A 13,306-nucleotide genomic window follows, 5' to 3' on the forward strand; every position below is an offset into this window, starting at 1 on the left:
AAGAAAATGGAAGCTCTTGATTATGGATATGGACAGTAAGATATAAGCAGTGAGTTTTTCGTCCCTTTAGTTTAATATACTGGGGATACATGTTTTTATCAACCAGAGGAGAAGCTGTGGATGATTGAAGGAATTTATTTGGGAGGGGAAGAGCACAACAGTCAAGTGAAATAGGCTGATCATTCCCACAGAAAAAGTTGGCTTGGATTATCTGATTTGAAGGGATACTTTACAGCTACAAAGTAAAGACTTGTATACATAACATAATCTGAAGGTTATAAATCAAAGTAGAAAGCAATGATGCAGCTGAGGGGTCAAGAAATGAGAGTTGGGGTTTAAGAAATAAAGACTGGTATTTTAGATGCAGGTCTTTACGGAAAACCATACAGAATATTATATTCATAAAGTAACAAAGTATTCTAAGAACTAAGACAACAAGGGACTGGAGAAAAAAAAATTGCCAATAAGGATGACTGTGAGTAGGGCTATAGAAAACATGCAAGAGGGGGCTGGAATTTACTGGAAAAATGGCAAAAGAACCAAGGTATTGACAGCAAATAATTAGAGAGGGAAAGTTACTAGAGGGACAAGGCCAAACAGAAGTTTAGACTGGAGGTTAATTTTTCTCCCTACTAGGGATTGATAGAGTACTAGCAAAGAGAAGGAGAAAGGGGAATGTCAAATGAAAGACCAGCTCTGGTAGACTTTTCAGCCAAGTCTAGAATAGTTAAAAGGAAAAATTATTACAGCAGTATAAAATATTGCTTGATAACAGTTAGAGGAGGTTGGGAAGAGACTGAAAAAGAAGTTATGTCCTTACCATAACGTTCCATGTGGAGTGTTCATCTCGCCTTGGTTATTACACATGGGTTCAGAGCCGATCCTCGGCTCCGTGCCGACTGCAAGCTCTGCATCGAGAAGAAGCTCGAGGACATCTAATACCCACAATCCCCCTCTGCCTTTACCTCAGATCTAGTTTGCAAGCAAACCAGACATAAGCACGCACACATGCCAACTATATACATAAAAAAACATATATATACAAACATACCCAGTGTATGACAGTAACAGTAATACTGCAATAGCAGAAGGAGAATACTCCAGACCAGGCACCAAATCGAACGTTCTTCCTAAGGGTGGGAAGGGTGGGAGTGTAATAACCAAGGCGAGATGAACACTCCACATGGAACGTTATGGTAAGGACATAACTTCTTTATGTGAGAGTGTTCAATCTCGCCTTTGTTCTTACACATGGGTAGCGTCCCTAGCTCCATGATCCTGAGGAACTCAAGGGAGAACGTTCTTGAGCACAGTGGAACCAAAGGTTGCCCTATCCCTAGAAACCCTGTCCACTTTGTAATGAGATATAAATGTATGTGGTTTAGCCCAAGTAGCAGCCGCACAAATAGTGTCTAAAGGTAAACGAGCTGCATGAGCCAAAGATGTAGAAATTGATCATGTAGAATGTCCTCTGGGTTTTGCTGATAATGTTTGATCAGAATCTTCATAAACATAAATGATACAGTCAGTTAGCCACTTCGAAAGAGTTCGTTTCGTAACTGCAAGACCCTTTCTGCTGTCAGCAAAAGCTACAAATAGCTGATCAGATTTCCTGTGATCTTTTGTTCTATCCAAATAAAATCTGAGTTGTCTATGGACGTCCAGTTTGTGCAACATATACTCTAATTTATTAGAGTGGTCTTTAAAGAAGGTGGGTAATTCAATGGACTGATTAATATTACTAGTAGAACAAACTTTGGGAAGAAAGGATGGATTAGTGCGTAGGGATACTCTGTCAGAATGAAAAATTAAATAAGGATGTTTGACCGAAAGGGCCTGCAGCTCAGACACCCGTCTAGCAGATGTAATAGCCACTAGAAATAATGTTTTCCATGACAAAAATTTCAAAGTGCAACTTGAAGCTGGTTCAAAGGGTGGTAACATCAATTTAGAGAGCAATAAATTTAAATTCCACGGTGATGTCGGACTTCTGACTGGTGGTCTGATATGAAAAGAACCTTTTAAAAGGCTTTACAAAGTCTGTGAGCCATAATAGGTGCACCACTTTCTTCTACATGATAGTTAGAAATGGCAGCTAACTGTACTCTTAAGGTAGCCGGGAAGCTCCTTCCTGAAATAATTCGGTCAGAAATTCTAAAACCTTATTCAACGGAGCTGTAACAGGGTCCAACTGATGTGACTCCCAGAAGACAAAACGCGTTTCCATTTACTGGTGTAAGTCTTTGTAGTGGAAACTTTATGAGAAGCTACCAAAATATCTTGAACCGCCGATGTAAGGGGAATTGACCTGGCTAAAAGGGAAGCAGCCAAGCTGCTAGATGGAGAGATTCAGGGATGGGTGAGGAACTCCTGACGAGTGAGTCAGTAGATCTGGCTCTGGGTCCAGCATCCAAGGTCCCCGAATGCGGTGATGCAAGAGAAAGGGGAACCAAATTTGACGAGGCCAGAACGGAGCAATGAGAATTATAGTCCTCTGAAGGTTGTTTGCTTTCTGTAGAAACTTTGCAATCAGGGGAAATGGAGGAAAAGCATATAGGAGACCCGGGGGCCAATCGTGCACCAGCGCGTCCCTGGGGACTTCCCCTGGAGGGGGTAATAGGGCAAAGTAGCTCCTGCATTTGGCGTTCATTGGAGACGCAAACAGATCGCAGGTAGGCTGGCCCCATTTGCGAAAAATCTTTTCCGCAACTGACTGTTTGAGGACCACTCGTGAGGCAATAGTATTGCCCTGCTCAGCCTGTCGGCTATGACGTTGGATGACCCGGGATGTGCGTTGCGATCAGAAAGCGACGGTGGACTCTGCCCATTGCCAAATTCTCATGGCCTCTCTGCATAGTTGGTAAGACCTGGTTCCCCCTTGCTTGTTTATGTACCAGACTACGGACATGTTGTCTGTCTGAACTGCAATGGTCCCTGGAGGAAGAAGGGGAGCAAAGTGTTGCAACGCCAAAACACTGCCCTCAACTCCAGAACATTGATGTGCAGATTGTACTCCAGATTGGTCCATTCGCCTTGGACTGTCTGTCCCTGAAAGATGCCCCCCCACCCTATCAGGGAAGCGTCCGTGGTTATCGTCGCTGACGGTGTGGGTAGCACAAATGGTCTTCCGCCGGATAGGTTGCAAGTCTGTAACCACCACATTAGGTGTGATTTGCATGTTTTCGTTATCAATATTTCGTGAGTCAGTGGAAGTTGTTGGAATGACCATTGTGCAAATAGAAGCCATTGTAGCACTCTCATGTGCAGTCTTCCCAATGGTATTGCTATGAGAGAAGCTGCCATGAGACCCAAAACTTTCAGAACAATTTTTGCTGGGGATTTTCTGGACGACAGCAGAAGGGAAATGTTGAATTGAAGTGCTACTATTCTTTCTGTCGGAAGTTTTAGAACTAACTGACGCGTATCTAATTCGCTCCTATAAATAAGATATGCTGTGATGGCTGTAGCAAAGATTTTTCAAATTTACTGAAATGCCAAGGTGTGTACAAAGTTGTAGGGAGTAATCCCTGGCTTGTATCAGTTGACGCCTGGTGGTGGCAGACAGGAGCCAGTCGTCCAGATACGGAAACACCTGGAATCCTAGGCGCCTCAGATGAGACGCTACCACTGCCATGCATTTGGTGAAGACCCTGGGGCTGTGGTCAGGCCAAAGGGCAGGGCTCGAAACTGATAGTGACTGGCTCCCAGCCGGAAGCGCAAGTGATCTCTGGACGCCCTGGCCATTTTGATGTGGTAGTATCGTCCTTCAGATCTATTGAGCACATCCAGTCGTCCTTCCGTAAGAATGGAAGGATCGATTGAAGCGTGACCATTGAACTTTTCCTTCTTGACAAAGGTGTTGAGATGACTTAGGTCCAGAATTGGCCTCCAGTCCCCTTTCTTTGGAACTAAAAGAACCTTGAGTAAGTTCCGAATCCTATTTGGTCCGCTGGGACTGGTTGGATGACTTTTTTTCTAGCAGCTTTGAAATTTCTGTAGCTGCTGGGTCTCGCAGATGGGGTGGTACATCTGGGAGTTTTCTCTTTGGAATGGGGTGGATAGAAATGGGATTTTGTAACCTCTGGTAATAATGCTTTTACCCAATTGTCTGAAGAAAGGTTTTGCCAGGCCTGAGGGTATAAAGCTAGCGACCCGACTGCCTCCAGACCAGCTCAGTCGGGCCTCCTCTCACGTGTGCTGAAAACGTTTTCCAGGGAGGTTATCCCTGTCACCTTGGTTTTATGGACCCCTCTGCCGCCAGGGCGGCGTCTTCCACCTCTGCCCCCCCCTCTGCCTCTAGAGGGGCATCACCCTGTGTGTTTGGAAAAGATCCTTGGGGTTTTCGAAACCACATTTTCCCACCACGTTGCCCTTTGGGGTGCGGTCTGGAAGGGTGGAAAAATGGACTCCGACAGCAGACAGAGTCTTTCCCTCCTGTTCACACCGGGTAAGGGTCTCCTTTACTTTAGGGCCAAAAGTGTGGCTCCATCAAATGGGGCGTTAGTAAAGGAAGACTTGAAGGCTTCCGCAAACGAACATAAGCGCATCCAGGATTGCCTACGAAGAGCAATCGCTGAAGCCGCTGCCCTACTCGATCCTTCGCTGCATAGGATATCAGCCTCATGGACGAGTTCACAATGGACGTAAGGGTGTTGAGGATGCGCTGTAACTTTCTCTGAGACAGCGGCATCTGTAGCACCCTGGAGGGTATCTCCCAACTCTTTGACTAGATCCCTCTGTAAACGTGTAAAATGAGTCAAATAGTTCAAGGAACGCATAGAAAGCCGCTGAACTGAAAATGCGCTTCCCGTATCTGTCCATGGTCCTAGAATCTTTGTTAGGCGGATGGACAGATGAGGAAGACTCCGACATCTCCTTTTCGTGGCGCTGCCACCACCATGGCGTCTACTGGAACTCCTTTGGTAAGGTAAGCTTTGTCCTGTGGTGCCGTGATGTACTTATTTGGCTTCCTAGGGACTGGTTCCACCGTGTCAGGAGTCTCCCACGCCCTTGAGCAATTAATTCCATTAACTCATCAAAGGCGGAGTGACCCAGGAGGAGGAAGGACGGGCACCAAATGCCTTCAGCAAAACTGACTCATCCTCAGAAGGGGAGGGCTTGCCAGTCACCTCTCTGTTTAAGGATCTCCAAGATGTCAGAAAAGAGACATCCTCTGAAGGTGACTTAGGGGACCCTTCTGACTCATCTAAGTCAGTATCAGATGTCAAGGATTCTTGTGGAGAATCCAAGTGTCTCCTCTTACACAGTCTTTTCCTAGGAACTTCTTCGTGGGGAGCATCCGAAGAAGCCTCCGAGGAAGAGGGGGCACCCTCCAGGGGTGGCTGAGACACTGGTGCCCGGCGCTTGGACGTGGCCGTGGGTGCAGAGGAGGATAACGGTCCTTTGCAGGGAGGAGAAGCTGTACCTGCTGATGTGGTTGTCTGGGTAGACAACACCTTCCTCATGAGGTCGAAGGCCCCCGGGTCCCGAGTCGAGGTATCTCCCGGTTCCGAAGAAATGGGAAGAATCCCCGAAACAGGAGCCGAAGGCACCGACCCCGAGGACGGAACCGAATCGATCCGTGCCGAGGCCCCGAGAGGGAGAGTCGGAACCGAAACATCGGTTCGACTCTCGGTCCCGGAACCAAGGACAGATCTTCGGGCCCGAGACTCCGGTACTGGATCGGATGGAGTCGAGGTAAACGGTGCCGACCGAGAAAAAGACGGTTCTGGCACCGAGGGCTCCACAATCATCAGGTCAGCTTCTTCCGGCTCCGAAGACTGAACAGGTCTCGGAGGAGGAACAGATGGAGATAGTGGCAGGCCTTCAAGTCTCGACATCAACTGAGAGGAGACCGAAATAAGTTTGGACAGGGCCGTATGCTCCATAAGTTTCTGCACCACCCGGTCCACGTCGGTGTCGGAAAGGGCTCTAGAAGAACGAGTCGAAGGGATCGAAGACGGAGCCGACCTCAACAGAGTCGGTGGAGGGAGCTCCGTCACGGTTCCAAGACTCGAGGCTCGAACTGCCAACAGTTGAACACTCGGCCCCGAAGTCTGTGGAACCGGTGATCTAACTAGACTCGAAGAGCTCGGAGCCGATGACTTTGGCTCCGACGCCTTCGACCCCTTCGAAGACTTGGATGCCTGGTCTGAAGCATCCAGAGCCTCCTGGAAAGAGGGTTTCAGTAATCCTCTATCCATCAGTTTCCTGCGCCTATCTGTCATGACCCTCCCACTAAAAGTGACAAATAGAGCAGTCCTCTTGTAAGTGGAGAGGGCCAAGACAGTAGACACAGGAACTGTGGTTGTCTGTGACCGACATTTTTTGGCCACACTGACAACGTTTAAAACCAGATTTCATCTTTTCAGACATATTGACAAATGAAAAAGACAGTCCAGTCCAGTAAAAAGTCCAATCCAGTAATAGTGTCAAATCCGGGAATAAGAGTCCGTTTGATAATAGCTAAAAACAAGACTACCACAAGTTTTTAGTCAAAAAAGTCAAATCCGATAACTGCCTAAAGGCAAGACTACAACAAGTTTCTAGTCACAAGTCCAAGAAGGGTAGGCCCGAAAAACTCTAAACTTCGAAAGTTAACTAAGTTAAGCTATTCTAAGTGTCGAGAATTTCTAATGCACTCACACACCTACTTTTATACTCTAAGTAACTAGATAGAAAGAAATTTCTGAAATTTAAACAGAATAGATAAATATCTTATCTGTACAGCCTCGAGCTAGTCTCCAGCGATGCGTATGCAGCAGCGGCAAACTAGATCTGGGGTAAAGGCAGAGGGGGATTGTGGGTATTAGATGTCCTCGAGCTTCTTCTCGATGCAGAGCTTGCAGTCGGCCGGCACGGAGCCGAGGATCGGCTCCGAACCCATGTGTAAGAACAAAGGCGAGATTGAACACTCTCACATAGTTAGTTTACAAAGGAATAACGGGAAGACGAAGTGTGAAGCTCCAGGGTATGCAACAAAGACTAGAAGGTTTAGCATTTTTGCTTGGAAGTTGTTTATGTAAGTATTTTTATACCTCAAGCAAACTCCACAGAATTTTTCCTCAGGTAAACAGCAAATGCAGTAGGTGTAATGGGAAACTGAGAAGTAACTGGAAACATGTTTTTTTTTGTGAGTGTGACGAATTGGCAGATTTAAAAAATTCCCTACACAGTACCTTGTCAGAAATGTTAGGGGAGCAAATGGTTGTAGCTAAGAAAATTCTTTTGATCTGGGTACAGGATCCAAATTGCCTAGACTAAGCAAGGCATTACTAAGTATAATGCTGTTGGCTGCCAAACAGGCAATTAATAGGAATGGAAATTAAAATCTAAACCAACTGTAATTGAAGTACTGAATATTGCAAATGATATAAAAGAACTGGAGGTGGGATCTTTAGAGATGGAGCCAGTTACAGAAATAAATGAAGGAACAGTATGTGCAGAATAAGATTCAGGAGGAGGAGCGAGGTTTAAGCGAAGGCAGGAACTGAGCAATTTATATAATGCCAAAGTGAATGATAACTGTTAAAAAAAAGAAAGAAAGCATATATGTAATGTATAATGAATGAAAACTACTAATATGGTGCGTTTTCTTTTCTATTAATGGTTGTGGGTCAATGTCTTAAGTGATAATTTGAAAAAGGTATTAAAAAAGACAACTCCTGACAAGACAGACCTTGAAGTAACACACAAGCACATTTTAGTAACTGCACTCCTATCTTTCCAAAGAAGTAACCAGTTTCTATATTGTTACTACTATGAAAAGTCTAAATTTTCCTGAGTTTTTTCTTAAGTAGCCCATTTGTAAGAAACCATTAGGGCTAAATAATTAAACTGTTCTCACAGCTAAAGAACAGGCTGCATTAACCTTTTCACAAATCATTACTTAAGGATAAGATTGTTAAGGCACAGCATTCCCATTTGTATCACAGACAGTAACAATCAGCCTCCTGTTACAGGTATCCCGTTATCCTTCTTGGCATCAGAAGGCTTTCCATCAGGAATCTATTAGCTTTTAATGACAGAGGCAGGTAACTGTCACCAATCACCACAAGTGGTGGGAGGGTGTCCTAATTGTTAAGGTGTTTGCCTTACAAACACAAGGTGCAGGGTTTGAATCTCACAAGAGGTAATTGGCTAGGCTTAAAATAGCTTGCAAGGGCAGTCAGCTTAGTACTAACCTATGAACCTATGGTGAATTTGTCACAACAGTGTGGTAGGTTTAAAAACCTCCCACTGCAAAGATTCTGTAAACCTAAAATAGACTCAATGCTTGCAAAAACGTATTAAGTGCTTTTACTTCTGATGAGCTTCACAAGGTGAAAGTGCTTAATCATGTCACAAGCAGGTTTTCCTTTTGGAATAAAGATCCACTTTGCCTCCATTACTGATGGGAGGATTTTTGTGGCATATTTGTTTAAAAAAAAAAAAAAAAAGGTTTCCTCAAAGTACAACATAAGAGAACTTCAAACCGTTACAAAATTAACTGTTGAATGTTAAAATCTTCAAGTAATCCAGAGAAGTTGCACTGATGAAAGCTGTGCTTACTTTAAGTCAAAGCTAATAAAGCCAGCAACATGGTACAGTTCACTGTGACTCAAGCAACTGGCGCTCTCAAGCAATCAGAAAAATCGAAGAAATACAGTACAATTTTCACGTGTTGCACTTTGCCCCCCCGCACAACAGAGTTTTAGAGTTTTAAAAAGGAAGATGGGAATAAATTCCCTCGCTCTCCAACCTGAGAACAAGTCAAACCAAACAACTAGTATAGGGTACTATTACAAATAGGCCTGACTAATAATATAACTCTCAAGCAACTAGAAACTATAGTTATCCTGCATTTACCACTCCCCATGGATGACAGTTAACTGACAGTTTACTGTAATTATTATGGTCAGTGTTGTGTTGTGAAGCAGGCCAATAGCTGTATTTCTGCAGATCTACAAGATCTGAATAAACTGACTGAAGAAGCAGGAGTCAAGGCAGATGGACATGAGGTGGGGCTAGGCTTGGCTGTCTCAGACATGGACTCCAGGTCACTTTCATTTAACCATTTGTTCTCCTACCTAGGATCATTGCACAACAGTTTGAGCTAGTCCATACACTGGTATTACTGTATCTTTGTTAAATAATGGGCAGTGAAAACCTCAAGCTCTCTCTTAAATACTGGTTAAAAAGATCAAAGTGCGATTAATAGTAAAGGCTTTCAACACTGATCTGTCCACAAAGCAGCAGTTTTTTACTACGAGTTCAGGAAAAGAAATGTGGTGACTTTCCAACTGATGCACATTAGGAGTTTGAAACTAACCCCTTTAACCATAAGAAGTGCAACCTTGTATTATGTTCACTGAGCTGCTCTGACTCAACAGGCTCCACATATCAGGCTTATTTTATACTGACACCAGACACATTGAACAGAGTCCTACTAAAAAGAGTGGCTATATTTATACAAATACAGCAAACATACCTTCCAGGAAAGGATATGGCAATGACTGCAAAGCTGAAGTGTTTCTCCATACTGCTCCTTCCGAGGGTAGCATCGTGATAGTTTGAAATACATTTTCTTCCAGTCTAGGTGACCTTTCTCGGACAGGATTAGGCGTTTTCGGATCTGAAAACATAATCACTAATTAAAAAGTAAACAGATAAATGGCTTTTTCCTAAGTTAGCACTACAGTAGACAGTTGAAGTTTCAGGATAAGCAAGGCACTACTGTCAAATGTCTGTGCCTCTCTTTCTTAAAACAACCTAGAACAAATAGCTGTTAATCCAGCTAGGGGTGGCAATATCTTAGGTCTCATGATAAAATAAATAGGATCTCTTTGCTCCCCACCCATGGTTACATTCTCTGTAATTACCACACATTATACCATCATCTTTAGCTTACATTTAAATAAAAAAACTAATGAATCATCCTTCTCATTCTTTCTAAACTTCACCACTGGGGATTATGATGCAATAAATGCATAACTATGAGAACAGTTAGGGGAAAGTTGACTCCATAACCCAAAATAAGTCTGCACTGGATTATCATCAAGGAGTTCTATGAGATTAATAAACATGCTCATATATTCATGTTATGCTGGTGTAAATTAAAAAAAAATACTTTAGCAGAATTACAAAATGAATAGGCTATATAATGTAAAGGCAAGTCTGCATTAAAGTACAGAAACATTCTCTTCAAGTCAAACCAGGTTAAACTATGAACAAAGCTTGGTCTCAAGGGCTGAAAATAGTAAGGTATTACATCACAAAATTGAAAGGGAAAATTTGTGATGGGACATAGCAGATGCAGTTGCAGAAAAAAAATGTATAAACTTCACAAAAAGAAAAACGTTATACTACAATTTGCTGAATGTAATGTGGATGATATTTCAACCATTCATGTTCATTTCCCCAAGGCTGAAGTCCCTTAATCACTTTAATTACAAATCTTTCTTTCCTCCATAACTGTGGAATTAGTACATGTTAGGGTGGGCTGAGAGACTAAAGATCCTCCCTCGTGGGTTGGGGCGCCTGGGGGAACTCACCCCTTGCAAAAAAATTATTTTCATGTTAAATGAAGAGAAGTTATTTCCTCTGGTTGAAGATTCAGTCAGTTTAATTTCAATGGAATGTAACATAATCCAAAGAAATACATCAGTGTGTTATGGAGGCAATATGAGACAGCCTTTGTACAACTATAAGCATAACACCAAGCAACCCATAATGTAATTAAGGGAAAACTCAGTAACTTCCAATCAATCTTGTTAATTGATACTGTAGTATGTAAACAGTCAGCTCTACTTCAGTAGACTGAAATCCCACTTACCCGACTTTCAAAACAGAGACAAAAAACACGAAACTCCACAAGACCGACTGCTCAGAACACCGACCGATCACTACAGGTAAGTAATTGCTCACCTAACCCCACAAACATACTAACATCAAAGCAAAGAAAACTCACCCATGTGGGGGGGTCTGCCCCCCTCAACTAAATATACCAACTCAGAGATCGCACTACCACGGAGGTAAGTGGCAAAGTTCAACATACTGGCCAAACACTGATAAAGATGCAACAAATCAGGAAGGGGTTTGCCTGTCTACCCAATACTGTCTCGAAGTGATCTGTACTGGGCCCCTTTTATGTTGGAGACAAACAATCCAGAAGATAAACATGCTGTTTAAACTCTTCAGTATGTAATCAATGTTAAAGATTATGTTGCACAAAGCTGTCTTATAAACACTTTGGTTAATGTATAGTTATTTCACTCAAGAGAGCAGATGCGCAATAAATAATGATGAAGGGGGCTACCATGTACCTCAGAAGCCACAGAACAGAACCCATATATGAATGCAGAGTTACAAGTTATGACTGAATGACTACCTGAATGCACTCTAATTTGAGAAGCAGAAGTAAGGCCAGGATGGGTCACTGTCCATACAATACCCCAGAAAAAAGGAAAGACTAAAACAGAGTGGCCTATGACTCTATCCAGTTGGAAGATATGTCTAGTCTTCAAAATGTTTTCCATAAACATGGTTGAGTATAATGTAAAGATGACAATTTACTTTCCTTGAATTTAAACTCTCCAGTTGCTTTTTCCATTATAAACCACTGCCATTGCTGTTTCTGTATTCTGGTAGTGAGTTAAACATTTTGGGCTTTACTTTTTTCTTCTCCATGGTTTTGTGACTGTAGATTTAGTATACAGACATAAGAGGAGATATGGTTGTGAAAACTCCCAAATGGAGGATACAAGGGGCCTGTCCACTTGCAAAAATCTTTACTGTTAGTTTCATCCAGTGAAGAATAAGCTGGTTTGTTTCATCTGGTTGCAGCTTCAACACGTTTACTGTCAATGAAACACAAGTTAAAACCTCCAAAACAGGTGTGAATCTGATCCCTCTGCCTAATACAAGTGACAAAAAACCAATTATCCATTTGTGGAAGCACGTGAATGAACAATATATGCAGCTGTGCCAACACCATGTATTTTGTGAAGGTTCTGGCAGCAGCTGAGAAACTAAAGGGTAAAATCCATAACTAGCAATGGTTGGCTCCTATATGGAAGAAAAATTATCCCTCTACCTCACTGTGATGAAGCAAGTAGGACATCCTAGGAGGTCTAACAAACAAGAAACAGTTTGCTGCCGAGGAGTATTAATGAGTAGTTTGACCACAAACAACCTCATCTGGGGAGTGAAAAGACTGAGAGAACAGAGTAATGATGGGTATCAGCCCTCCTGACTTTCATACTTCAAGGAAAACAAATGACCATGACCAATCTTGTGCATTAAGCATGCAAGAACATAAATGGTACACTTCTGAAAAAGGTTCTACAGCTCTCATTGGGCAGCCAAACTCTGCAAAAGGTATGTAGAGAATGAAGGTGGGCCTAGGATGAAAAAAGTCAAGATATAAACTTTGGTGACTACTTTCCCTATCTATTCATTAGTGGTGATAGCCAGTCAAGCTTCTGAGTGGAGAAAGATTCTCTCCAGTGCCCCCTCATAATAGAAGTAGGTCAGGAAGGATAGCTGAGAAGAGCCAAGGATAGCATCTCCTCTGTGTTCTGAAAACACAAAGCCTTGGTTCTAAAAACTACAGTCGGCATCCTTGTCTTACATCTGCTGTCCAGTGGCCTACTGTTGCTATGTCTGCCAACTCAATCAAGGTCTTAGATGTTTATGCAGAGACCTTAAAAATATTCCTTTGGGTGGGTGAAAATGAGTCCCTGAAATAGAAGCCCTGAGCATACCTACTTCTGTACATTCCAGTGCAAGATATATATATATATATATATATATTTTATACATTTATACATACACACACACACACACACACACACACACACACACACACACACACACACGTGTGTGTGTGTGTCTATGTTTAGTGCAATGATATGGAAGAAAGGCCTTGCAGTATACTCCATTCCCTACTTGCCTAGTAAACTCTGTGGGTTGCAATATCTGTTCATAGAGTCCTTAATGAAGTCAGATGCGACTAATCAACAGTGTAAGGTTGGATGTGTGTTGTGCACGAGTGAGCTTGTCCTGTAACAGGTTGCTTCCCCATTCAGGATAAGTTCCTCTTTTTGTACTAGTGTGTGCTGGGAAATGGTAAGGCTTTCCAATGATCCTGATCTCAGTTTAGCAAAAAGTAAAGAATATTTTTTTACAATGTTCCATAAAAATAAAATCACACAACCTAACAACTTAAGAATGGCAGTAGTCCACTTTCCCTTAACCCAGTATATGGTGTTCCTGACAAAAGCATGTGTACAATCAACACAAACTACAAACACTGAATTTTGTAAGC

The 13,306-nt window shown here is 42.7% G+C and overlaps 1 protein-coding gene across 1 annotated transcript in view; it reads right to left on the reverse strand.

The window, feature by feature from the left end:
* Positions 1-13,306, reverse strand: part of FBXO32 (F-box protein 32) — an 85,772-nt gene that overhangs the window by 14,146 nt on the left and 58,320 nt on the right. Inside the window, exon 8 of the mRNA XM_044066587.1 lies at positions 9,470-9,613. Within this exon, the coding sequence (XP_043922522.1) occupies positions 9,470-9,613 (144 nt within the window). The remainder of the gene's footprint in view (positions 1-9,469; positions 9,614-13,306) is intronic.

The sequence above is a fragment of the Protopterus annectens genome, chromosome 3.part1 (assembly GCF_019279795.1).
Source record: "Protopterus annectens isolate FY-2018-M chromosome 3.part1, PAN1.0, whole genome shotgun sequence".
NCBI lineage: Eukaryota > Metazoa > Chordata > Ceratodontiformes > Protopteridae > Protopterus > Protopterus annectens.